The 27771-nt window shown below is 43.0% G+C and overlaps 1 protein-coding gene and 1 long non-coding RNA gene across 2 annotated transcripts in view; one reads left to right on the top strand and one right to left on the bottom strand.

The window, feature by feature from the left end:
* timeout (circadian regulator timeout) overlaps positions 1-12422 on the bottom strand; it is an 88060-nt gene extending 75638 nt beyond the window's left edge. Inside the window, exons 1-14 of the mRNA XM_046620603.2 lie at positions 12054-12422; positions 11826-11979; positions 11468-11648; positions 11240-11374; positions 11029-11124; positions 10625-10788; positions 7759-7873; positions 7336-7598; positions 6879-7011; positions 6644-6798; positions 5689-5816; positions 5443-5599; positions 5135-5215; positions 988-1088 (exon numbers count right to left, since the gene is read on the bottom strand). Coding sequence (XP_046476559.1) covers positions 988-1088; positions 5135-5215; positions 5443-5599; positions 5689-5816; positions 6644-6798; positions 6879-7011; positions 7336-7598; positions 7759-7873; positions 10625-10788; positions 11029-11124; positions 11240-11374; positions 11468-11648; positions 11826-11979; positions 12054-12147 — 1957 coding nt within the window. The 5' untranslated portion in view covers positions 12148-12422. The remainder of the gene's footprint in view (positions 1-987; positions 1089-5134; positions 5216-5442; positions 5600-5688; positions 5817-6643; positions 6799-6878; positions 7012-7335; positions 7599-7758; positions 7874-10624; positions 10789-11028; positions 11125-11239; positions 11375-11467; positions 11649-11825; positions 11980-12053) is intronic.
* An 82-nt stretch (positions 12423-12504) lies between these two features.
* The window catches only part of LOC138191023 (uncharacterized), a 55298-nt gene continuing 40031 nt past the window's right edge, over positions 12505-27771 (top strand). Inside the window, exons 1-3 of the long non-coding RNA XR_011177252.1 lie at positions 12505-12876; positions 13187-13414; positions 14587-14690. This is a non-coding gene — a long non-coding RNA (uncharacterized lncRNA). The remainder of the gene's footprint in view (positions 12877-13186; positions 13415-14586; positions 14691-27771) is intronic.

Raw genomic sequence — 27771 nt, 5'->3', positions numbered from 1 at the left:
CAGGGTGTTTAATTAAATTTGCGACGTGATATACGTCGTCGCTTATTACCAGCGGCGGACCCGCAAGGAACGAACGAACCGCGGCGGCGGGTTAAATCATTGCGTGTTGGGAACTTTCTACCAATTTCTTTTTTTTCTCGCCGTTTTCACCAATTCATTCTTCGATATTTTCGCTCTGTATTCTTTTCTCGAACTAGCCAGGAGTTTCCCACGTATCGGGGACAAGAGGTAAAATTTCAACTTACGTGTGTACGTACGATGGAGAAAAAACCGATATACGTATGTGGCAGAGAGAGGCAAAAAAAAATGACCAAAGCAATATCTTTAAAATCTGCAAAATTCTTATATCGGACAGCAGCTGCTTGTAGAAAATTCGCGTACACCGCATACGATATACATATTTTATACATATGTATATATCGAATTTCATAAAATTCGTTGGCCGAGAATGCACAGTCGGGTTTTTTGTACGCGTTTGTAGCCGAGTATGCAAAGCGAGAGACGTCAGTTGAGGCACGTAAACAACAAACTAAATAGCTCGGAGTAGTGAGCAAACAAGAGGCGTCCCCTCTCGACTGAGGAAAAGCGACGGCATCGTCCTCGTCTTCGTCCTGGGAGTGAGTGCATGTCTCCTCGCGTCGGCCGAGCTCCCGCGAGTATTTTCGCCCGACTCGAGGAATTTAATTCAATTGATTAAAAGATTAGTGAAACCCGTAGGTCTGCGGTACGTGTAAAACTCTGCAGGGTCGATTTGTGCGTATTAATAACCACCGTAAAAATATGAAGAGGGGGGGTGGAAATTGGACGCGAGAATTTCCGAAGGCAGGGAAAAGTGTGGTAAAGTACAAAGCTGCGTCGGTATTGACGCGGAGGGCAGTGAGAACGTCGTATAATTGGAGAAAATTTGATAATATAACAGGATTACGGAAATCCGAAGAAGATGACGACGATGAAGAAAGAAAAAGCAAGCTCGTTGCAAGTACTCACCAAGGCCCAAGTCAGCGAAATAGATTTCTCGAAGAGCGATGAATTCCTCTTCCTCCGTCATCCCTGCGTGTCCAAAGCTGTCGTTTTCCGGCCAAACCTCCCTGGAAACATGAGGATGAAGTTAGTGACGTTACAACAATGATTAGGATTGTCTGAAATCTTGGAAGCCATGATAAATAAAACACATTGATATACATAATTCGCGGAGTCAATTCCGTGAAAGTCATTCGGAAATTGAACACTAATGATCTTTTCCCCTGACGTGATATTTACCGGCGAGAAAATACCTTCGATCAAGGACTGAAAGATATGTTCATATAGCTTGTGTAAATATTTTAGACTGATCGGTTCGGCGCGTTCTGAAAAATCTTGCTCACCATTTTGCGAAAGCATAATTTTTCCAAAAACGCTTTCAAAGTTTCAAAAGCACTTTAAAACGCTCCAGGGCATATTTGCAAATGTGAGCGTAACTTGGAGAACACATCTCGAATCAAAATGAAATTTTTAGTGCGTATACTTGAATATACGTACATGCGTTACGAATATTACTAAAATATAAATCTTGACTGAAATCCACCGTCGCGGCTAAGTTAGTGCACCGGCAGACTCAAGTACCGAATATTTGATCCCGCGTGATTAAATTCTCCGATTCGCCCGGCAGAGCTTTAAGGATAAGTCTCGAGTCGGCCGACGTACGGAGCTGCAACCCATGGAACAATAATTCGCTCCCAATATATCAGCGGTTGTTACGAAGGCGGAGGGGTTAATTGCCCGGCCCTCCTTTATCCCTTGGAGCCCGTGAAGCCCCCGAGTGAACCTGGAGGAGCAGGAAGGACGAGGACGCGGTTGTTCGAAGGACCGAAAGCTCTGTTCGGCGTCGGCTCGGCTCGATGGAATGCGTTTGGAATTTTCTGGACAGGGCTTTAATAACAATGGAACCGAGATGAACGGCGGGAAATTGGGTTACGCTGCTGCTGCTGATGCTGCTGCTGTTGCGGCGGTGCTTCTGATGAAGTCGAATGAAAACAGGGGAAATTGCTTCGCGGCTCGATCTCGCTCAGAATCTGATGTACAAAACCGTCGTGTGCGGACAGGTTCGTGCTTTTAACCCTTTCAGTCACAGCGGGATTCCCAGCGTCCCATAGTAAAAATTTCCGTGTCCTAGCCTTATCAAAGTTTATTTACAAACATTCAAATAATCTTTGTTACTTCGTATGATCCCGAAAAGTCTCGAGTAACAAGTTTCGCCCAGAATCAGCGAATTGTGATAGTTTTTTCGATTTTACATCCGCCATCTTGGATTTAGAAATGATCAAACTCTGAACTTCAGATTCGTGATCAGCGACCCCCAAAAACTCTCGAGTAACAAAATTCAGGCCAAAATATTGATTTGAAAAATGGGTTAACCAGTTTATTATTCGTCACGGTGCTAATTACAAAAGAGCTTATACTTTCATACGCCCTTTTTGCTTTAGAGAGCTATCTAGAGCCAAAAGGGCGTATGGTTTTTTTGCATCATTGCCAATCGTTTCGGAACATATTTTCAAGCTGAATAATGAAAAAAAAATAATTTCATAGGTCAAAAGGACGTATAAACGTATAAATCCTTCCAGCATTAGCACTGCGACGTATCCATATAGACTTTATCAGCTGAATATACGAAAACGGATGTTGAATGAGAAATTGAGAAGCTAGAAACAATGGAAATACAGGGAGAGATCGACTACCCTCGGGGTTTCGAAGGGAAAAGCACCCTGACCTAGATTACAAACGATATGCTCGATTTCTCGCGAATCCGCCCAGCGAAATCCCCCGGGAAATATTTGCGAGGTTACGATTTTTCAAAACCGAAAATGTATGTAAAAATACGTTGAAAACACTTGATAATAAATTGGTGATGGATTTTCGATGCACAAACCTTCCTCGCCGATAAGCAGGAAAAGTGCGGAAAATGATTTCACCAAGGACTTCAAAGGAAGATGGACGGATCCGAGGGACGGACGTGGTTCGCTTCGATAAACCGACGGGCCTTATGTACATAGATATACATAATATATAGGTAGAGAGAATTTTCCTCCGAAGCGAGTGTCCCCTTTCAGATTTAATGAAACGTAAATATGCATACCGACGAAGGTCTGCGTATCTACTATACCTATACTCATTTACACCCGACAGGTTGTAGGTTTGATATATCGAAAAAATCCTGTACCCACAAAATATCGCGTCTTTTACTTTATCATCGGTGTTTCGAATAGGAAGATCAACTACATAAAACAAATTTCACAATTTAATTCAATTCAATTATACTCATTTACACCCGACAGGTTGTAGGTTTGATATATCGAAAAAATCCTGTACCCACAAAATATCGCGTCTTTTACTTTATCATCGGTGTTTCGAATAGGAAGATCAACTACATAAAACAAATTTCACAATTTAATTCAATTCAATATCGAGGAAATTAAAAATTGTCCAACAAGAAAACGCGTCAGTTTCTTTCTTTCGATACGTTAACAGCGCTGGTCAACAAAATTTTCTAACAAGGAAGCTGCTTAATAATTTTTTAATACTTATCCACCTTCATTATAAAACCATATTTATTTTTATTCCAGCAGGTCTAGTTTTAGTTTATTACAGCTAATACCAGCAAAAATTGAATGTTTACCGTTTTGACTTACCTTTTTCGATTCGGGTTGTTTTGTCATTCGTTGTAACTGACTTACTGGTATTTGTTGTAAGTAACAAAACACCCTGAATCGAAAAAGGTAATTCCAAACGATAAACATTCACTTTCACCGGTATAACACAAAAGCTAGACCTGATCGAATCAAAATAAGCATGATTTCATAACGAGGGCAGACAGGTATTTAAAACTTAGCAAGCACCTTCCTTGTTACAAAATTTTCTTTACCAGTGCAATTCCACACTTTAAAAGACATAGACTCCTACCAAGCTGCAGATAAAAAACAAGGATTAACCAAAAAAGAGGTAATTCTATTCGCGACAAACTTCCGCCACCGCCTTATACATTATGTGTACCCTACACAGGTACGGTAGAGTGGTGAAGTTACTCGCCTAGGTAGGGGTAGGTACAGAGTCTAGAAGCGTTCGACTAGACTATTTTCAGCGATAAAAGTGGATCTAAAGCAGTCGGTTCCAAGGCAGGACAACGAGCAAGCTGACTAATAGCTTTGTTATACCAGACGCTTTTGTTTGATAAAACAATGGAGGCGTTGGTCGAGGGTCCTCTGCTCCATGCGGTATAACGGAGAAAGGGGTGAGTCTTCGCCACCCACGCGTGCCGGTATAGAATAGAAAAAAAAAAATTAAACAAAAACAAAAAAAAAAAAAAAAACCCAAAAGACAATACAAACAAAACGAAACAATACAAAGCAAAAAATAAAATCAAAGAAGAAACCATTTCTCGACTCTTCTTCCTCCGCTTCTTTCGCGGTAGGTACCCGAGTAAGTACTTGACCCGGTTATAAGTACCGTGCGGATCTCGATGGCTTATCTCATCATCGTATTTGTTTTCTTTTCTTATTTTTAAACTTTTTTTTTGATTAAGGGTGTAAAAGGAAATTCAAAGATATTTACGTCAGGCACTTTTGAAATTAGTGAAATACATTAGAAAGAAAGAAAAATCCATTTCCGGACCTGGCCTAAAATGACTGTCTTTGATCGTAGAATTTGTGATATTTTCAAAAATGACAGTCCCATTTACCTTTAAAAATATATTCTAAAAAATAACGGCGCGCAAGAAAAATCTGAAATAATTCAAGAGTGCTATTCAAATTCGGGACAATCGCGTAAAAAATTGTGAACGAAATCAAAAATGGTGAAGAAAAATCATTTGTCGAGTTGGCGTGGAATACCCCTTATGTATATGTATACCACACGGATAAGGTACGTGAAACCTGCTTCTGAGAAACATTGCAAACTTTGTTCGAACAATCTCGAGGTATTCATCCGTTTGTCCCTCAGACTGATTTTCGTCCGCAAGAGGGATTTGAATAGGAATAAAAAATATAGGTGGGCGACGAATCAAATTCGCTGTTAATGATGATGATAGTAACAACAACAACGACGACGACGACGACGATGGAGATAATTATGAAAATAAGATGAGATAAATGAAGATTCTTACCTTGCCGCTCGTAGTAGGCCAATCGCCTCGTCAAATTTATTGACACGAAGAAATTTTTGCACTCGTTTCATAGCGTCGGCTCTGAAACGAGACAGCAAAGAAATATTATCAGCAACGAACAAAGAATTGATAGTTTTTTCTTTGTTTTTTTGTTTCTTACACGATATATCATGTTTGAAAATCGATTCTCTTAATTTTTTTCAACATGGACTGTAAAAAAGAAAAAAAACTATTCGACGCAATAACAGCAATCCCAAAAATTTTACGCGCAGGTGAAGAAAGAAAGAAGAAAACTAAAATGCACTCACTTCTGATCGTCGATCGGCGTATCTAGAGTCGCATCAAACGGCGCGATCTCAGGTAGGGTTGAACTTTTCATAACGGCAGCCAATTCGGGAGTTGCCTCGTCCCACCGTTGATCCAGACTTTTTGCCGTCGGCGGTTTTTCCTTATTGCCCTTAGATTCTCGAGAAAAAGAAGAAAAAAATGTCAAAATTGGAGTGGTTTAACTTTTCCTCGAATGTACAAAATTCACTTTTAAAAATACCGCTCACTTTTTGAAGCCCTGCGTCTCTGCCTAGCCTTGATCCTTTGAACGACGATGCTTTGCCCCTGTTTGCAGAACGCCTCGAGCATTTTCAGAAACACGTGTACGGTCTGGACGAGATCGCTGAGATAATTTCTGCGTGGTGTTGATAAAGAAAGAGAAAAGGGTGAGTAGAGCTTGGGGAAATTAAATACGCCGTTTCGAATAAACACACCTACAATGACGTAGTTTTACACAGAATCGATCAAGCGGATCAAGCTCGTTTTAGCTCGGCGTTCGACGAGGAAAAGAGACAAAGATAGAAAGATAGAGAAAGAGAGACTGTAGCGGTTTACAGTTACCGGATAATTTAACGCGTCTGCAATTGTCAGATACCGGAAGCTCTAGACGCGGGACAGGCGTGAAATATAGAAACCGTGTCAACGTCGAAAAGTTTCTAGAGCCAAGGAAGAGAGGAGGGTGGATAAAGCTAATATAGTTTGGCCGGTCGTAGACCCGCGGAATTTTCACACCCACAGATCGATAGATTGCAGACCAAGACCTGCATGTTTATTTCAGAGGGGTTCCTGCATTCCGAATACGCCAAATAACAGACTGTCCCTCCTATCTGGATAAAAGTTTAACCCGACCCCGAGAGTGATGCATTCGTCGTTGTGTTTTTCTTTATTCAAACCGCGGTGTTTGATTTTGATAAAAGGGTTGTGAAACCGTCATGAAGCTGAAGGTAGCAGCCAGAATTAGCAGCAGAAAAATGTAGTTCAATTTTATCCTCATGATTGTATAAAATTATTGAAGGTTCAAGGTATTGGAAAAAATTTTCATTCTCGCTCTTCATTATCTTATTCGAATGAAGATTATGCTAGCTTCATTGTCAGCCTCGTGAAAACGTCGTTACGAAAGAGGAAGATTGATAAGAAGATAAGGGGTGAAGCCAAGAATCGAATAATCGAACAACAACGAACCTTGACATCGTGACTTCGTTGTAGCACAGCAACTGGTTCAAAAGCGTCTCCCGATACTCGGGAACGTAAAAGACGTTGCTCTTAATGACCTTGCTCGATTTTCGAACAGCCTCCTCGGCGCATTTGTCCATCGCCGCCAAGGTGTTGAGCAGTTCCTTGAAAATCATCGCAGGCTGATTAGATGTCGCTGGCGAAGTGAATAAGCAGAATCTTAATCGTTACTTTGTCTTCTCACCTCGTAAGCCTTGAGGGCAAGGTAAAGCCGCCGCGACCACAACGGAATTTTCTTTTTGTCGGTAACCATCATCTCGTAGTAGTGCTCCAATTGTCTCTGAACGAGATGAAAGACCTCGGTGGATATAGTTTCGCTGTAAAATCGAAAAGCCGTTTCCCTTCATATTTCTTGCCTACACTATTAGAAAAACATAACTAAACGAAATGTTGCAGTAGATCCACTTTATAGTTGTGTCATTTGTTACATTTCTGTTAGTAAATGTAACACTAGTTATTACAATTTTAACATTTAATTTGTACTTAGTCCTGTTTTTTCTCACTTAGTAATACATTAAAAAACGGTTAAACCAACCCAAAAATCTTAGTCGACCTGCTGGGACATTTTTTTTATAACCGTGCATTTTCGCCCGACTTGCTTTTTGAATATTACCAGATTATTTTCATGGAGGGTAACTCACCTGACGTATTTCACCTCGAACTTGTAATGGCGATTGAATTCCATGAAGTACCGCAACGCCCATAAATAATAACTTTCGTCGTTAGCTTGGGCGCGATTTCCACCGGTTATGCAGGACCTCGCGTATCTCATAACCGGGTTGTAAGCTCCGTTTAAAAACTCTACACAAAACTCCTTCAAGAAAAGCCTCACGCTGAGGGCGGACAGTCGTTCCGGATTGTCGCCTCTCATCAGCAATTTATTCTTCGGTCGTTTTACCTTTGTCTGTATTTGTCAACAATGGAATAACGGAACACAAGACATACATTCGCCTTTTCTCCAGCGTTCAAATTATTTTCGTCAATAAAACGACAGAAACAGCGCCCGCAAAAATCAACACGTATCTTTACAGGCATAATGAAACGGAAGAAATAAAAGAACTCACCTTCTCTAGACCGAGTTTCAATGCTTCCGGTTCGTAAGGCTTGTGACAAATCAAGTCATTATCACCGATCGCTTTCATGTTTCTAACGACAAAGGTACCCCCGAAACGCGAGTGTCTGTAACGAGAAAGAAACAAAAAAAACTTGGATGTAACATTTGTCGAGAACCATAAATTCTCTGTATAGGATTCCGTATGCATTTGACATTAATTACCCACATGTTTGTATTTTATACTAGTTATTATCGTTATTGATTTCATAACATTTATTATTATTATTATCATTATCATTATCATTATTATTATTATTGTCGTTGTCGTTATTGTTGTTGTTGTTGTTGTTGTTGTTGTTGTTGTTGTTGTTGTTATTATTATCATTGTTATTATTATTATTATTACACGCGAACTAAAGTTTCTACCACCAACTTTTCCAGTCATCCATAACAAACTTTCTGGATAGCAGAGGTATAATTATATACAATAAAGCCCTCTAAATCCTCCGATATGACTGCCGCTTCTACTTATTACTATAGCGAATTTCATTATTAATTGTTCGATATAAGGTAACAGTTTCTTTGTTAGCAAAAAAAAAAAAAAAGAAAAAACGTTCGCCGCTGAAACTGTCGGCCGTAATTATTATATGTGAACTTGGATTAAAAAGAAAATAATAAGATACCAGAATAAAAAACAACAGATTCGTTGTGTCTGATCTTGATAGGCTCGGAAAAAATAAATAAAACAAGTTGGAGTGGTTAACTTCTTTTGTTCCAGATTTTTCTCTGATAAAATATAAGTAGTAATTTGAAAAAAAAATAAATAAATAAGTAAATAAAAAATAAAAAACATACAAATGGCAAAAACACGTAAACGGGGTCGGGAATAGTTTCGAAGAGCAAACGGTCCGCAACACGAGGGGTTGAATGGTGGGTACGCGCCATACATACCATAGGCCACCCCTGCACACCCCAACGTAATTTAGCAGACTATCTGGCAGTGACAGGTGCCTTCAATTGCATTGATTGGATTTTCAGAAGTTATGGGCAAAATTGGATTTGGATTATCTCCTCCGAGTTCCAAAGAACCGGGTGTATATACACTGCAGGTATAACACCACCCTTCGCCACGTACGCGCGGTGCATATACGAGCATGGCTAAGTTATTGAAATTTTTCTGATAATAGAATCCGTCGGTGCTATTTCGCTTCAAATATCGAAGTGAAAGAATAAAATCTAACACGTTAATCCGACCCCGCCAATCGATCGGGAACCGGCGAACGCAATTGAATCACTTATACGAATTGATCGGTTAAAATGTCGCAGAGGCGAATTATCCGCGTGCAATTTTCGGTAGAACCGACATTAAATCGTAAAGTAAAAGCCCAAAACCCTTCACCTACAAAATGAACGTGCCAAAGGGTGTCAATTAACGCAGGCTCTTAATTGAAACCGTGTTCTATCCGAATCCCCCCCATCCGACTCTTTTTGCCAGTCTGTATATAGCACCTATTCTTGACACAACGAATCGGAATACCAATTTTTGTTTTTCTTATCGCACGTTCTGCGGCGCGGTAAGGAAATAGTTGTAAAACCAAAACCTGTTATATCAGCTACACTGCCACATTTTTTATTGCAGATAAAACATAAAATGCAAAGCACGTGGAAAGGACCTGCAAATCACGGTGACTCAATGAGGATGTAATACAGTCTTCGAACATGGTATGAATAAAAGTAACGAGTTAGCAGAAGGGTGCGGTGGAAACTGCAGGTCTGCGTAGTCTTATCGTTGCAAACCAGGTCATACCTATTCTCTGCCCCTACTCGACGATTACGAAGCTGCATTTCCTCGCGAATATGCAGGGGATACGTAAAATTCTACATGCATGCATACATTGTGCGCGTAGATCTACGGCAAATGTAGCTGTGTTAGTTAAAACCGCAGCCGCTCTATTCCCTCGTGTGCGCAAGCGTATGTACAGCTGTATGTATTTGTACATAGGTGTATAATACATAGTACACACGTGTCATATAAACGTGTAAACGCAACAATCCAGGGAGTGTGTACTTGAAACAGAAATAAAGACTCCTTTTTGCATGTGTGAATTGCTCGCCACCGCTTCGCCGCAATTTATAGATCCGTAATAAAATTTATGGTTGCGGGACCTGCGGCCGGTCAACGGTACGACCGGAAGTGAGACTTTAGGGGTACTAAAGTGCAAAAAACGTAAAACGGAGAAAAGTGAAATGAAATAAGAATTGCCTTTCAATGGGTAATAAAAAAAATACCCAAGCCCTCTACGTGCGGATGTGCATATTATATTTACACATGTGTATACAAATATATCATGTGTCAAAACCAAAACTGTCTCGAAAAAAAAATTATTTTAAAAATCTGATGCGCAAGAGAGTTTTCTGTCGTAACAAGAGAAAAAAGTACGGAAAAATCAAAAAATTAAACGGTTTTTCAGAACGTCCGAAACCATTCGCGCAAGTAAAAACGAGGGGGGCGCGAATCCGCATTTTCTCCAACGTTCGCGAAACTCTTATCCAGCGTTTGCCGTTGCGTTGGCTCTCACGTAGGAACAGCGCGCGCACGGATGTCCGGCAAAAGCCTCAACGGCAATTTTTCATCATCATAATACGTTTGCCGAATCGAGGAACCCCTTTTCTGCTACCGCCCGGCTCAACCCGTCCTTTCGATAATAAACGAAACCCTCCCTCGCTTCTCTCAAGCGCGTTTTCCGCACTGCGGACAAAGGATTAATTCGCGCCAAGTTTTTTCTTTCTCGTGCATTTTGTTTTGTTTTAATTCTAATTTTCGCAATTTTTTTGCCACACCAGTGACACAAGGAGAGACGAATGGGCAAGCTCACCTGGATCCAAGATACTTCCGCGTCTTCTCCATCTTCTCACGATTCTCTCTTTGACGACCTGCGAGGAGTTCGGCTTCGCCGCGTTCTTTTTCGGCTGTGCTTCGATGCAATCCTGCCGAAGCAAGTTTGCTGGCGCTCTGCTCCCGCAGCATCAGAGACACGATCTGAAATATACCAGAGGAAATTGTACAAGTGAAACGAAGAAGACGGATTAAACTTTGTTCAAGCACGGACTGTATCGAAGCGTCTCAGGCTGAGTTTGTGACCAATTTGAAAAGAGTAACAAACATTTGCAGAGACAGAAATGGTTGTTCTAAAATTGGTTCAAAATATTTCAGCAGATAGTGGATTTTCAAAAATAACGATACATCTTATGTACACAGTAATTTTTCGTCGATACTCACCTCGAGAATATGCATCTGGTACTGTTGCTCGTCTTGGTTGCTGGCAATGAATAGGAACATGTCAACCATGCCAGATGTGTGAAGTGCAAAGAGAACCTATAAATATGTAAAAGTGATTGTACGATGAAAAGTGAGCACAATTGCGTTAGAGCTAGTCGTGTAGTTCCTCTTTCGAGACTCGACTAGTCGACAAGACGAAACCAGTTTCTACCTGATCATGCACAGTTCCCTCGCCATCGACTCTTTTCTCGTTTTCGATATCAGCTGGAATTTGCAAAACATTTCTAGCCAGAATTAAAATCCTCTCAATGACGAGGCCTCTGTCTTCGGATCGCTCGTTGTTGGGCTGGAATTTTCAACAATCAAAGAAGTAATACTCCCAAGCTGTGGAAATATCAAGTATCGGCCTGCATCACGAAGCGACAATAAAACATCTTACAATATTCAATATCATTCCGAGCTTCTCACAGAGCACCGACCAAAACCGTTCGTCGCCTAGCATAAACTTGTATCCCTGAAGATGGGCCGTGAGCTGTAGGTAACATTGGCGCTTGACCGAGTCAGTCGGCACCTCCTCGTTGTAGAGCAGAAGCGCAGGACTGGTCAAGTTGGCTAACAAACTGCGTGGGAAATTGTGTGATTCAAACAATCGCCAATGCGCCAGGGTGGTCATAAAAATTTGACTTGAACTTCCCCGCATTTGATCCCGAACTTGAACAATTAAATCTGAAGTTTTCTGCCGACATGCTAACAGAAATTTCTCAGAATCATGTGCGACAAGATTGACTTGAACTCACCGCAGATTAACTTCGAACACATCTTCCTTATTAGAATGCTCGACAAGTATTTTGATGAGATCGGTCTGCACGATTTCCATGCGCCCGAGGTAAGACCTGATGGTGTGATTCTCATCGTCTCGTCTCAAGTACCTTATAAGATCCTTCAGCGTCTCTGCAAACAACAAAGTCTTTGGATGAGCTAAGAGTCATAGAAAGTTAACGAACCAAACAGACAGATTAACTCACCGACGCAGTCCCTCTCCAAATGATATTTCTTCCCATCGTAAAAACCGAGCGCAGCGCAGGTCGCCGCAATTTCAGCGGAAAGAAACCTGGACATTGTCGAGCAGCATTCACTCACGCCTCAAGACCGTTCCGACCGTGTTTACGGGTCCAGATTTCGAGGTTACGAACGACACGCCGGGCGAACCGCAGCACTTGGCACTTATTCAGGCTTGACTGAATCCCCCCTCGGCCTCCCTCGTCGCGCCCCGTGTCTTTGCTTCACTCGTAATTCACTGTTTCACCGAACTTGGAACGTTTATCATTACGAAAAACACGCGAGGCGAACCCCGCGAGCTCTCAAGCGCGGGACGCAACAAGTTGAATAACAACAAAAGCATGCCGAGCGTCACGTGACTCGCAGCCGGGACGCTGATTGGCTCATGATCGATGCTGAATTTAACAACGTAAACGTTTCTAACTTCACACCATTGCTTATTTAGGCTTATTATACCTACCTACGAATAACGAGACTCAACTGTTTGTCAACATTGCGACGTTTAGCGTTAGGCGAAGTGTTCGATTGCTAGAACCTTCTTCTCTTCGGCAATTTGTTCCACGGATAACTGCTAATAGCGTTGTATGTATGTTTGGTGCAGAAGAAAGGTCCAATTTTGATATATTAAGCAGAAGTTCGATTCAAAGACGATCTTGACGTTATCTTCGGGTTACTCGTGTCAAATTCGTTAAGTGAACCTTCGACTTCGCGTCTCATCCGCTCGGAGAGAACAAAAAGAACGGATTCGACTGAAAATTTCAGGAAATGAGAAACGCATCAAGGTTGTAGGTAAGAAATACCCATGTCACCTATTTTTTCACTATAAATGTAGCAGATTTTACTCTGGGCACGATGGTTTTCACTGTTTCAAGTATATTTTACCAACAAACCTGATGTGTGCGTCCTTTACTGCAGTTTTGAGTAAAATCTGCTCTGTTATTCTCTCCGTACATAAATAGCCAACTTCGCGTCAGTTATGCCCGATATGACAATCGCACATCTAATCGTACGTCTAATTATACTGTCGGCGTTATTCTTAGATGTGAACTGAGCGAACTGCGACTGTATTAAAATTTCAATCTTCTAACGGCATTCGCAGACTCGTGAAAAAAAATCTCTTCAAAGTTCAAAACCGCCGCAGAGTCGGCAACTTCAGGTGGAAGCGATCAGTGGCGGGTCAGAGTGAATTGCATAAAGCGCCGTCGGTTTACCCTGCGGGATTTTTCACCCCGTGTTCGCAGTCGTTTATTCGTTTTGCCGAAAGCGATCTACAGAGAGAAAATTGGCAGACGCCGCGTGCCCGTATATTTATTCAACGTGTTCGCAGGTGCGTATATATGCATGTACCCCGTGTGGGAAATATTATAGGCAAGCGAGAATTAATCGACGGTGTATAACGAGCTCGTTGTCTAATTCTGAACGCGCTCTCCAGCAAATCGATAACGCCGGCCAGCGTGTTCTGTTCCATTGAACGTTCATCGAGGTATGAAACGTGTAATACTACACCTGCATGTCGTTTGCCCGATATCATTCCCAGGAGATCGATGCAGAAATTAAATATCGGATAAGTCGAGTCATTTGGAGCGCTCGCGAAGTCAGAATTTTCGCTAAATATTCTTACACTCATGCACTGCAGTGTTTAATACTGTAGAATATACGTTATGTATTAGGGTGGTCCTTATTTAGGGTGTTGATGATTATTTTCCGGGCTGCCCCCCAGATCAACTTTAAATAATTCAAAAACAATTCCCTATTTATTTCTGTTTTTTATTTCAACTATAACCCGTGACTGTAAGAAGGTGGACTTTTCTATTTAAAATACACGCGTCTCGGACACAATCTTATCATATATTTTATTGTAAGAGTAGTAATGTTTGAAAAAATCTGTAACTGCGAGGTTTTGGTGCACATTAGTGCTACTATCTGAGAAAAAATTCACATCATCATACCATGATCACCTCGACAAATTGCACACCCTCGAAATGGTTTTTTTTCATTTAGAAAAAGTGCAATTTGTCTAGATTACCTGATATGATGATGTGAATTTTTTCTCAGATAATAGCGTCGATGCCCACTAAAATCTCACCGTTATAGATTTTTTTGAACATCATTACTCTTACAATAAAATAGGTATAAACTAATTGTGATAATGTGTCCGAAACACGTGTATTTTAAATGAGGAAATCCTCCCTCTTACAGAGACGAGTTAGAGCTAAAATAAAAACCTGAAAATATTAGGGAACTGCTTTTGAATTACTTAAAGTTGATTTGGGGGAGGGTCCGAAAAAATTCGTCAACACCCTAAATAAGGACCACCCTAGATTGTATATACAGCGACGCGATTAGACATAATATTTATATTACGTACTGCCAACTTAATCGTGAGTATTATGGCAATAAACTGTACAAACACGCGTCGTATCTTCAAAAAAAGCATCTCATATATTAGGCTTCAAAACAATGAAAACTTATTGTTCTTCTTTTCCTGCTTTCCTGCAGACCGTTTTTTGGAGACATTGGGAAGAAAATTTACAACGCAGATTTCTATCACCCAAATCCTGAAGCCTAGTCATTTTCAGCGAAATGAAACAACGCACAAGTAAGTAAGTAACTATTACAAACCATGGTTTGTTTCTAGAAACCATAATATCAGCCGAACCATCGTAGATTTGAACATTCAACTTAAAAAATACGCACATATTTGCATCTAAATCTTGCTCCCAATTGAATTTCGAAAAGATCTAACTCCAATATTTTCACATTTTTTACAACTGATAACGTCGATGAGTTCTCTAAAAACAAGTAGGTACTCGTCGGATTTTCCGCCAATTGTTAAGTTTTTGCCACGTGTAACGATTACATACATCAGGAAGCTTGAAAGTAAAACAACGCAGCTGTTCGAATCGGAATCAGCATAGAAATGAAATCCAATCTCACCGGAATGAGAAAATGTTACAGCAAACGGCGTTTCGAACACTTTCGCAGCGTCGCGCGTCGCTGTGGAAATTGTTTTGTTAATATCCCTCGGTTCTCCCCCACAATCAGTCCATCATACGCAAGACTTGACTCCAGCGATTTTCTGCTTTGAATAGCGCGCGAGCTTGCGCGAAGCTGATATCCCACACTTGACACTTACACCGTTATACATGTATACGTGAAGACGGCTTGGAACCTACAAAGACAGCAGGCTGGCAAGAGGTCGGAATGTCTGCTCAATGGTGAATTAAATTTCGGTGGAGAAATCCCTAGAAAAGCAAGCAGCTCGGGTTCGCTCTCGCGGGGATCTAGAGTTAAGTAAATTTAGTCATTCAATGTGAAATGGGTTATAGGACTTTACCCCGGCTTTCCTGCGCGATCCAGCTGCGAGACTCGCTCCTCCTACAATATAGTCTGCACAGTCCGCTGTCTACCTCCTCGTAAACCATTCGATCATCCCCCACTTTATTACAAAGATAATCACTCGCTGTTCCCGAGCCAATCGCAATCACCTCGGAAAGTAGCCGTCCAGTCAGAGATAACGGGGAAAAATTTATTCGAAGCAAAACTCACGCTGCGCGAAGAGGGGTGAGGTTGATATTCCGAAATTGAAGAGTTCCGAAAGCGCCAAATTCCAAATTTTTTAGTGGCGAAACTTGGAGTAAAGAAACCAAACTTTGACGGAACATCAAAGTTTCGAATGGTCCGTAACCGAACGCTCAAAGTTCCCAAAGTGCAAAGTTTCGAGTGGGCAAAATTACGAAAAGGCGTAACTTCGGCGAGTTGAAGTTCCAAAAGCGCAAAAATGAGAAAATTAAAAAATCTGGAACATCGAAATCCAGTATGATCGAAGATTTTTAGCTCTGTGAATATCTGGCTCGGTAAAATTTTACCACTTTGATTTTTCTTTGGTTTGAATTTTCGATATTTTTACTTTCGGAATCCTGGTCGTTCTGATTTTCGGTTTTTCTCATTTTTTACACCCACTCGTTGAGTAAACCACGCTGTCTGAACACCATCGAACCTTTATTGTTCGTAATTTTGCTCAGTCGTAACTTGAAATTTCGTAATATTGGATTTCGGAACTTTGTAGTTTCGGAAAAGTCCGATTTCCTTACTTCAAGCGTGGCCACCAAATAATCAGGAATTAGGCGCTTTCGGAACTTTTCAAATTCGGAACTTCAACCCCGCCCCTTCGAAGAATATTCGATCGCAGTAAAAAACGAGATGGATAAGAAATTTGATTTCCCCGATACCGCGTGATATTTGAATTACTCCTCACGCGATTTTGGCCGCAGCCGCCTTTTTCACTCCCAGTGACCTCCATTCTCCTCTTCTCTTTTCATCACCAGCTTCCCGCAGCAAACTTCAAACGATAGGAACAACTCAATATCCTCGTATAGCCTGGGTGTATACCTGATGTACCTACCGTCGCATACCTACGTACCTATACACATACGTACACCTACGTATATAAGGTATAACCTACATCCATTCCCCGTCACGTTTATACGTTTCATTTGACAGTTGGCGGAGATAAAAAGCACGACGGTAGGAAGTGCAGCAGTTCCGCAAGTTTAACGACACACCGCGTCTCGACTCCTCGGGCTGCACGTCTCGCGGAACGTCGTTCGTCCGGGGCTTTATAAGCATTCTCTCGGTGGATGGTAAACTATAAAGTTTGAATGTCTTCCTCCCGTTTTCGGGCTGCATCCGCGTCCTCGGTACGCGCCGTTACGGGACAGAGGCAGGCGTTTTCCGGTGCGGGTTGAATCTGCAGGTCGTTACGCGAGCACGCGGAACCATGCCCTGCAACTCTGACCGGATATCACAGATTTCACGGCCGACTTCCCCCTGCTGGTGCAGACGTGTGCAACATAACTCCGTGCCGGCATATCAAACACATCCGGGAAAATAAAACCGAGTCGTCGAGGCTCGAGGTTACATGTTATACATATACCTATAATACGCAATGTGGAAATTTATTCGCAGCAGCCGGCGAGGCTGCGAGATTCCTGTCTTCGCGCAGGTGCGTATGCGCGACAACATCGACGATGGAATCAAGCGGCGAGAAAGGAAATGGAGTAAAAGTAAAAATAAAATACCCACGAAAGCGTGGCCGCGAGACTTCTTGTTTTATTTCAAAGCTCCTCGAACTCTTATTATACGTATCTACGTGTACGTCGTCAACGAGGACGAACTAACGTTGCAATTTCTTCTACGAAACGGAAACGCTGCGTGCATACTTCCTTCGAAACTCGGATGTAACTGATTCGTGAATATTTCAACAGCTTCTGCAATCGTACTGCAGTCGCTTAAAAACATATACCTGTACAGGCTACGATGAAACTCTTCGTCTTCAGAATGACCAAAAATAATTAATCGAGTATGATCAATTATTTTTCAAACTCGATTACTTTACATCACAATCGGTTCTTGTTCTCTTACTCCCATCAACGACGCGATACAATATCAATTTATGCGATTAGAGTATCGATTGTTATCATTGTCTCACTTACCAAGTACACCTATCTGATACAACAAGTGAAAGACGAATGAATATTTTCAATTAAATAAAAAATTATCAAAAAACTTTTTTGCCGTCAAGACTTCCGACTGAAATTTGCAAAATTTTGGTTTGAAATGCACCATTAAAAAAAAAATATAAAATAATCGATTAATCGATTAATTTTTACTGGTTCAATCGAGCCGTGTTCGATTATTTTTTTGGGATCGATTAATCTATGCATTGATTATTTTTAACTTAGTGGCCATCCTTACTTCGTACCCTAACTTTTGTGAACAGACCCTCTTTTCACTGATCTCATCGTCAACGAATTGCCGGTGGATCTTTATCGAAGTAGGTACAAATAGATTCGTGCCCTTCTTGGAAATTCTGCCCACTCGTAATTTATATTACCAAAACTTGGGATAACTCGCCGTTTAAATGTTACGGGATTGAATTTTCATTGTCATGGCTGGCCAATTGCCTCAAGAGATTCAACACAAAGATATCTCTTATACAGACTAATTTATGCGTAAAACGGAAATCGCCGAGGCGTAGTACAGAAGAGAAACACCGACTCTGTAGCGAGAAATTAAGTGAACTTGAAACAAAGCGATTGTTTTCCAGGCTATAAACCCGACCGAGTCGGCCAAAGTTTGCGAGCAAATTTCTCGGGTGACGATTATCAGCCGGTTATCTTTCCGGTTAATGTATCTCGGCAATCAGCGACGTATTTGAATCGATCTTTTCAACGGACGCGCGTTCGAAAATCTTCTGTCCCTCTCCTCTCGCGTTCGCAAATCCTCTGTCTCTATAAAAATTCTCTCCCTCATATTTTACACCCCTGACGTATTTAAGTATACGACGAAGTGTCGCGAAAAAGGGAGAATGGATTCCCCAATTCAAACCCTAAAAGCAAACGAGCTCGCTTGACTCCGGAGATTCGCAAATTTTTTGCGAGACGCGTATCGCGCTGTTTCTCCCTCGAGGACTTCGAGGAGCGAGTCTTACTCATTGTCAGACTGGCCAAGGACTCGCCGATCTGTTTTATTATTTTTCCCTTCTTGTCTCTCCCTTTGTACCGCAACCCAGGAGCTCCCCCTCTTTTGTGTGTAAATGTTTCTCTTCCTCCTCGTGTTTCTTTTCGTCACCCGCGTTGTAGGCGGGTACACGAGTCGGCACAAATTTCGAGCTTTGTTGGTCGACCGTTTCGACACTCCGCAGGCTTGTCGAGCAAACGTCGTCGCGGCTGAACAAACTTTAATTAAATACAATCAAAGTAGGCGCGTGTTACGTACCTGCGTGTAGTACATTCCCGTCTTTTTCACGCAACACAGTCTCCGGGATAAGCGGGGAGTTTATACGCGCTTGTGCAACCGGGGTCGACTTTAATCCCGGGAGAATTAGCGGAAAAGCAAAAAATGAGAAAAAATAAAGGGTAAGAAGAAGAGAAAGAAAAAGAAACACAGCCAAAAAAGAAATCCAAACACTTTTGTACCGCGCTGATGCGACACGCGGTCCGGATCTTTCCTTCCAGGTCGCGATAAGGGAGGAAGAGATAGGCGGAGCCGATGGATGAGGGAAAATAAAAATGTCGTGAACCACCGCAGACAAACTGATGTTCTGGCCCAGTGACTGTATAAGTTGAACGGCCTTCCTTTGACCGCTGAACCCTTCGACCCTTTCTCGACGGATCAAAGCCGGCCAACCCGCGGACAAGTTTGCAACGACGTTTTTACACCCCATAGATAATTTGTTACGTATACATACACAGTCCATTCGGCGTTGCGAGATTCACCCTGCGTCGGTCCATCGTCGCGACCCTCGAGCCGCGTGCAGGAAGATGTACGGATGTGGGTAACGCAGGTGGAAGCCGGATCGCGCTCTCTTTCAAACAAGAAGAACACGGTGCTGAGCCCCGCGACGAAAAGGTCGAGGGAAATCCCGAGGGGTGAGATTGTTCTGCTCCATCGACGCTCTCCCGACACTGAAAACCGGTGACCTGGTACCTCAGATAAAGCCGCAAGCTCGCGTGCAACGAGCTTCCCGCTGATTCGACTGCATTTCAAAAAGCTCGCTCATGCGAGGCGATCGTAAGTTATACGGCTATGCGCTCCACCGCGATTCTAGCTTCCCTCCCCCCCCCCCCCCCCCCCCTCCGCTCAGATAAAACCACCCTCGCGTCGTGCATCCTCACACGTAAATCAAAATTGTTGTACACCTCTACGTATCCCGGTGTTTCCAAGATATTTCACATCCGTACGTCACGCTTTGATCGACTCCCGATCGGGAGAGTTGATCCCGCGGCTCGGATTTGTAAATTTACATGCCTGCCGTAATGCAGACGCAATGCCAATTTATTCGCCTCCGACGTTTGGCCTGTTTTGAAAACCGTGGAAATAAGGTTTTTCTCCTCGTATACGTTCGCTTGCTCGTCAATTTGTTCTCGATGAAAATCTGCGCTCGGTCGAGCTTGCCGGCAATGGATATTATGGGGCGGGGTTGAAGTTCCGAATTTGAAAACTACCGAAAGCCCCTGATTCCGAATTATTTGGGGGCGAACTTGCCGTAAAGAAATTAGACTTTTACGGAACAACAAAGTTTCGAATGGTTGGAAATCCGACGGCTCAAACTTCCAAAACGCAAGTTTCCTAAAATTCAAGGTACGATAGAGAAAAATTCCGAGAATTAGAGTTTCGATGGAGTAAAATTCCGAAAGTTAAAATATACTCACAGATTCTGAACGTAAAAATATCGGAAATCCAAAACAAAGAATGATCAAAGTGGCGAAATTTCACGAAGCCAGAAATTCGCAGAACTGAAAGTCTTCGATCATTCGGAATTTCGATGATTCAGATTTTTAAATCTTCTCATTTTCGCACTTTCGGAACTTTGAGCGTCGGATTTCGGACAATTCGAAAGCCTGATTTCTTCACTTTAAGCTTCGCCGACGAAGCAATTCGGATCTTGGCACTTTCGTGACTTTTCAAATTCGGAATTACAGCCCCGCCCCGACACAATTATATGCATAGGATTGAAAAATGACGCCGGAAGTAAGAATTTGTGGATAAATCGCCCGAGTTAAACAGCCAATCTCGCAGGCCTCGGAGGGTGGTAAGGTGGAAGAGTTCGTCATAGCTCGCATTCGCGGGATTTATACTCTTTCATTTCGCCGTGCAGGCAACAACGTCTTGTTTCCCTGAATCAGCAGCCGCCGTCGCGTCGGTCCATTTATCTCTCCCTCCGCGCGCGTCTCGATATCGGTGTTTCCGTTTCACCTCCTATCCCCACACTCGGTTTATCGAGATTGGCTCCTCCTGAGGAGCCTCGACTGGCCTGCAGCCCGGCTTGATCCGACCGCCGCGTTAAGCCATCCATCCTCCAAGTTCGCAGAGCGTTATCAGCGCCCGGATCACTCCGCACGCGACTCGATCTCCTCCCTTCCCAAATTCCCCCGGATTTTCCCTCCGGCATTGGTTAGCCGTGTTTTATTGATTGATTTAATCCCCACATGCCGGCCTCGATTTTCCCTCAGGGCCGTAATAAGGGCCCCGGTAACTGGTCGGATCTCAGTTAGGTTGTCCCGACTGAAAAGAAGGTGTCAGAACTCGGGTGGAATTGCGATTACGCCAGTGGATCCTGAAAAAACTGCGTCCCGGCAAACATCCGTATACCCATTTGCAAAGCAAAATTGTGAAAGATAAAAAAAAAAAAAAAAAAAAAACAGTCGGAATTAACAAACGTTTCTTTCTTTTTTACCAATAACCAAAAAATGAGAATCCCGGTAACTGGTTATGGTGTATATTTTCTTTTCCATTGCAGGCGACTCCGCGCGGAGATCGACGACTTTCAACTTCGGTTAGAAATTGCCGCGCGGAGTAAATCCGGTTAACCTCTGAAGCGGAAAGTTGCCGGAGACGAATGGCAGATAGGAAAAATATGGCGTTTCTTTATAGCTAAGCTCATCGGATCAGCTGAAATTGAATAAGTTTTAATTAAACGAGATCTAAACTATCCGTTATCACGACCTACGCGTCTTCCACTCGTCTCGTTTCTGCAGAGATTCGATATCCTCGATCAGGCATGATGCATTATTATACACGGTATTCTGCATAATTGTCGAGGCAAGCTCCGCGAGATTGAAGTTCACACGTTCAGGACGTTAGGATTGCCTCGCGAAGACAAACCCTCGTAACATAGAAGAGCTGTCGTTCGGATTATTGACAGCGAATTGATTCTCTAAATTTGATCAACCGGAATCGAGTGCCCATCAATTTTTTCGGGTGAACGCAATTTAATAATTCGATGCTCCCCCCCCCCCCCCTCCTCCCCCCATGCCCCTGCACGTCCTTCCCTGCAGCTCGGGCCGTGGATCGTTATTTAACGCAGTGCCCACAGATTCGCTGCAAACCAAGGCAGATTTTACTCGATTATTCCCGTGCACGTTTCAGGATGTTCTATTTCCGATTCCCGGATTCGGGAATTCGATGTTGGGAGAAGGATAATTTCCTGTCAAATTAGCAATTCCCCTGCCGATATGTAATTATTACTTGATCGTATTCCACGGTTAACGTTATACAATTGTAAAAAGATATTCGATATATGTATATTAGGGTGGTCCTTAATTGGGTTTCTTTTTTAGAATTCTCATGCTCCCAGGAACTTGAAAGCTTTCGAATTAATTTTAAAAAAATTCCCTGAAAATTTCACCTCTCTACATTAATGGGAAAAAGGTTATTTTGCTCTTTGAAATTTGATAAGTCTTTGACGAATACATACGAACGCTTTAATTTACGAATTTCATGTATCGGAGCTTTTTTGTAAAGCGTTCAATTCTCTAGAAAAATATACTCCATTATTTTCGGTATATGCGTCAACGACTTATAAAATGTCAAAGAGGAAAAGAAATTTTTTTCCATGTTATTTCTATAAGATGCTTCGATTGCAAAGCGGATTATCTTGGAATTGACGTAAAGAGCTCAAATTTTCAGGGAATATTTTTTTATTAATTCGCAACCGTCAAAGCTCCTGGAAGCGTTAAAATTCAAAAACAACCCTACTGAGGACCAACCCGATGTATATATATCATGGAAATAATATCGTTTTTTCAAGAAGGAAAAATACTGCGCTTCGAAAGCAAGACACGCGGTAGCGATGGACTAATTTTTCATCCACCCTGCTCGTTGTTGTCCCAGGAGGATCTGTGCGGACGATCTTTTGCAGACACTCGAGGAGCGGATGTTTGCCCGCCTGGCTATCGGCTGACTGGCTGGGAAAAGGGTCGCCATAGACCCGGGCTGAACTCGCTGATCAAGTATTTATCCGAGGATCAAATGTGCGTATACCTACCTCGCGTAGGTTGTACCTGTAAGCCTCGATTCAGCGCCCATGAGACACATTATGCAGTTTGATAAGTTTGCAAATCTCTTTGGAATAAGAAAAGAGGAATAAAGAAGAAGAAAAATAAAAAAAAAAATAAATGATGAGTGAAGAAGAAATATGACAGCGAAAAAATTTGACCTCGTAGGGGTTTTATAGCGACAGATTGAAAGACCTTTTTCTCTCTCGGCACTAAAAGGATCGGGGCCTAAAGCCTTCTCTGAGAAAATCTTGAATTCTAAATATGTCGAAAAGCCTCGGCGAAGCCCGCCTGCCTCCCAGACCGTATAAATTACTCCCATCTCCCGGCAAAAGCTCTCGCTATACACTTAGCCGTAAAGAAGGCCGCGGATTCTTGCCGGGCCTCCCATCCGCGGGCGTCGAGAAACATGCAGTAATTTCTTGCAAAGGGTGTATGCCCGTAAAGACGCGTCGCAGCCCTCTCGGGGGCGGGGCAGGGGGAGGAAGGGAAATGGAGAAAAAGCTGGAGAACCAGGACCCTCGGAAGTGGTTGTACACCCGCCGTAAGTGATCAACGACTCGTGGATTTGTGCGAGCTACGAGAGGATCAATCTGATCCCGAAGAGAAAAATTATGTCCTCCTTGCCTGTCCGATACGCCGTTGATAATCGTCCCTGTATCATCCGGCACTGAGTTTTTCCAAAATTTAGCTCGTGTAAAATGGTCGATATGAAAAAAAAATACGCCGCCCATGTGCACCGGAATATGTATTTTTTTCTCTCCTGCTGTTGGCTCCGCTGTTTCGTCCCTTGATTATAAACGCCGCGCATCCGTCAAACGCGGCCGCGACGATAATCAAGTGCTGCGACAAACATCGACAAAGGTTCACTTTGAACCGACTCCCGGAACTATGACGTGGAAGAAATCGACGGAAATTATCCCCGGGAGATGGATGAAACGTGTACCTCTGTTTTTTCGACATTCTTTGTCACCGACGATCCTGCTGCAACCAGAGAAGAACTATAGTTACCTGAGGGAAGTCATTCACATTTTATAATAATTAGCGTAATATTTTTTATAGTGAATCGTAGATAAACATTGTCTGGGAAACTGTAATTCTAGAGCAGTTCACCACGTAAATATGTGTTACTGCTCATGAAATGCGATGATTGGTCGTTTTTTTTTCTTTCTCCGAGTGTGTCGATTGGTGCCCTTAACACACGTCAATAAAAAAAAAATCAATTACTTTTGAGTTTCTATTGGGATGAATAAATTTCGATTCTTTTTAATAAAAGTGATTTAAATGCAAAACTGAAGTTTGTTTAACTGTTATTCACAATAAATGTTTGATAAAATAGGTGATTTTTCTTAAAATCCGAAATATCGTTCTGGATTCTACAAAAGCAAACTTTGTCTGATAAAACTATCTTTTCATTTGTTAGTTAGTTACGTGGAAGAAATCAAAATTTGACATCTAGAACCCAGATTCAAAACTCATGTTTACCGGTGTAATCATTCGTTGGAGCGACGCTGAGGCGTCGAAAAAACTTCGACGATGACCGCATGACCGCTCGAAAATCATGCGGAGATTTCCCGCGGGCCTTTCCTCGCGATATTCGTAGCTCGGGGTGTTTTTCGATCGGGTCGAAGGGGCGGGTTCGAGAATCGGAGGAAAGTTCAAAGTTTAACCGTACTCGAATAAAAGACATATACATATAGGCTCGATATCGTGGCACCAACACCGTCTCACTCCCCGTATCTATCACCGGTAGGATTTACGTTACGACACCCCGTTGCCAAGTTAGCTTTCGGAACAGTTCTTTCAATAACCATAAACCTAAGAGATAAAACTCAATTTTAAACCCGAGCCGCCTGCATGCGGAGGCGGATCGAAATCGAAGCGAAGGGCACGTCGCGGGAAAATTCGCCCTTTACCACCGTCGACGATTCCGACGGATGATCGGCAGCCGCGGTCAGCCGGGACGAGAGCTTCGACAAAGCTCGCGTGCTTTGCGGAGCGTCAAGATCGCCGGAGGGAATAACAGGCGCGTTTTACTCCCTCCTTCGAATCACGATTCGCATGCAGCGGACTCGCTACGGCGGGAATGAAATCGAGTCGAGAGCCTTCCTCGAGGCTTGTTCGTATTTACTTAGGTCCTGTCGCGATATTTTCACGCCGCCGACGTGTCGTCGTAGTTCGATATATTTTAATGCCGCCCCGGCGCGGGTACCGCGGTTTCCACCCCCTCGATATTTTCTTTACCTCCCCCGCCATCCTGTCAAAATAGGACCGCGTACCTGTTCCTTCTCCCCCCCCCCTTGCAATCGTCCCCGCGAAATGCGAAAGGTTCGGCTGACTCTTTTCCGGGATCACGCGCCCGGCTTCCGCCAACGGAGGCGTGAGTTTCGCATAGAAATTTCGATATTATGCGAACGGGCGGAATCCGACCGGCCTGCCTTTATTATTTTTATTATTTTGATCGTTCGGAAAACCCGCGTCGGGCCGGCCCCGCGTATCTAATACGCGTGGATCCAGTTTTCCGATACACTTATTATACGAATATACCCGTCGGAATACTCGAGAATACAATATGCAAAACTTACATACCCTACCTTCAGATTTTCCAATCGACTCAAACTCCCGCAGGCCGACATTGCGACAGACCCGGAGTCCGGGTGCTCCTTGGAAAATGTGAAAAAATGAGATCTTCAACGATTTGCTCCGAATCGTTCCACCTGACCTTGGCAGATCCCGCGAGCCAACCCCGCGAGCAGCCGACTTCCCGGGTGGAAATATTACCGGACCTGTGTATTATTGGCACTCAGAAAACGATATCAGGCAGGCGGGATGCCGAGCAAACGGGCGGCTGTGATCGCCTCGAATAAGTGTCGGTTAAGTGACCTCGACCTCTCCGCAAATATGTCTGGAATTCCTAACCCGGCGCATGTGTACATGTATTATACGTACGTGCGTGTGTCTGTAAACGCAGGGCCATGGCCATCGGTTATACGCCCCACGTCGTCAACATTTATAGATGCCTATATGTACACAACCTGGTTGAGTTACGTGTAACTATACATATATATGGAAGAAAACGCTGACCAAAGAAAACTTCTTATTTCTCAACTTACTTTTTTGTTCCATCAACAATTTTCCTAACGATATTTATCGACAATTTTGAACGGTTCTTACATCTGTATTAAACCCGAACATGCCACGTGACTTTATCACGCTATCGTTTAGAGATCGAAGATATTTAGATGCGCAGATTTCCTTAGTTATTTGGCGTCGTTGCAGCTGATGTTGAAAACATGTTTCCCGGTTCATGCGCATCACTGATCAACGGGAGTTCCGAAGCACGGACCGTCGGAGGTCGGCATACAAGAAGGTACAACCTATAAGTGTAGAGCTGAGTCGCGGCGCATCCTCGCCATCCACGATATTACCTTTTTAATGGCATTCCAGGAAAATGCGAAGGGGCCGAGAGAGGGGCCCTCGGCCAGATGTCCAGTGATACAAGAAGGAATTTCATTTACTATCCACGCAAGGCTACGCGCCTTCGCGATGTTCCCTGGCATGGCATTTGGCCGAGCTGCCGTTATCCTTATCACTTTTTATCCAGCGCCATAAAACTTGCCACATAATTTATTCGCGAAGGTGGACGACGTTCCTATTTCATCCGGCACGGTGAAAAGGGCTCGCGGGAATTTGGGGAGGAACGACGTGAATTTTCGCTCGAGGAATCGCCGCGTTTCGAAAGGATGCAGAAATGTATTATACCTAAGCTTGACGTAGGCGCGCTGAATATAAGGAAACAATAATAAACCCGGCGCCCGGAAACAATAAGGGATTTCATTTTATACCGTCTTATTCCGTTTCATTTCACCGTTCGCTTCCTCCTTCGCCATCTTCGTCGTCGTCGCGTTCAGAAAATTGATCCGTCTCTCGAATAGCCGTGCGAAATGCATGCAAGGCATTTCCAAGATTTCATTTGGATTTCCACTTCTGAACCTCGCGACCGTCAGAATCCGTGGTGTTGCGTATCGTGATCCCTCCACGCGATCCTGTATCCCGGTCACACAATTGCACTGTTTTTTTTCCAAACCTTATCCAATGCCCGTATCATGTGAGCTTTGAAAAATGCAAGGCATTACTGCTTGACGCGCTGTAGTATGTAAGTTATGAGAATTATATATATGCAGATTCCGTTACCGACACTTCTTTGCCAAGACGCAAACCTTTTTCTAGAATTTTCGAGAGTGGGATATTTAAACTCTGGCTGAGTTTATCAATCATCGGATTATTTCGTTGCTCTACCTTAACGGCGATTCACTTTGCTTTACCATAGTTTCAGCCCGATTAGGTATGTGTCTTCGCTAAGAAACGTCGGTTACGGAATCTGTATCCAGAACTCTCTTAGTTTACGCACTTATTGTTAGTGTTACTCCGAAACTATTGGTGGTATCGCAATTGTGGCAAAATTTTCGCCCCGAGTTTTTTGGACTGATCCGGAGTCAGTCGTTAACCATCGGATTTCAGCGAAGCACATCAAAGGGAACTGGAATAACGAGACATCGATGAGAGTTCCGTCGAAAATCGAGTGGAGCTTGACAGCGTGACGTTGAATCTGGCGTAATTAGGGCAGCTGGCCGAGGGGCAGGTTGGTTTTGTCATTAGCACCGTTAATACGTTACCGAGTTTTGTGGTTACCAGTCGCGTAACAGCTGTGAATGTGATTTAATTAAGATTTAAGATGTCCCGTATAATTTAAATAATACCAGCAGACCCCGGAATATAATTTGCATGCATAACATTAATTTCCCGTTGCGTAGCACAACCGGGTCCAGCGATTTTCTATAGC

This window comes from Neodiprion pinetum, chromosome 1, assembly GCF_021155775.2.
Source record: "Neodiprion pinetum isolate iyNeoPine1 chromosome 1, iyNeoPine1.2, whole genome shotgun sequence".
Classification (NCBI taxonomy): Eukaryota; Metazoa; Arthropoda; class Insecta; order Hymenoptera; family Diprionidae; genus Neodiprion; species Neodiprion pinetum.
Note: the sequence above shows the minus strand (reverse complement) of the source record. Positions and strands in the feature narration are given on the sequence as shown.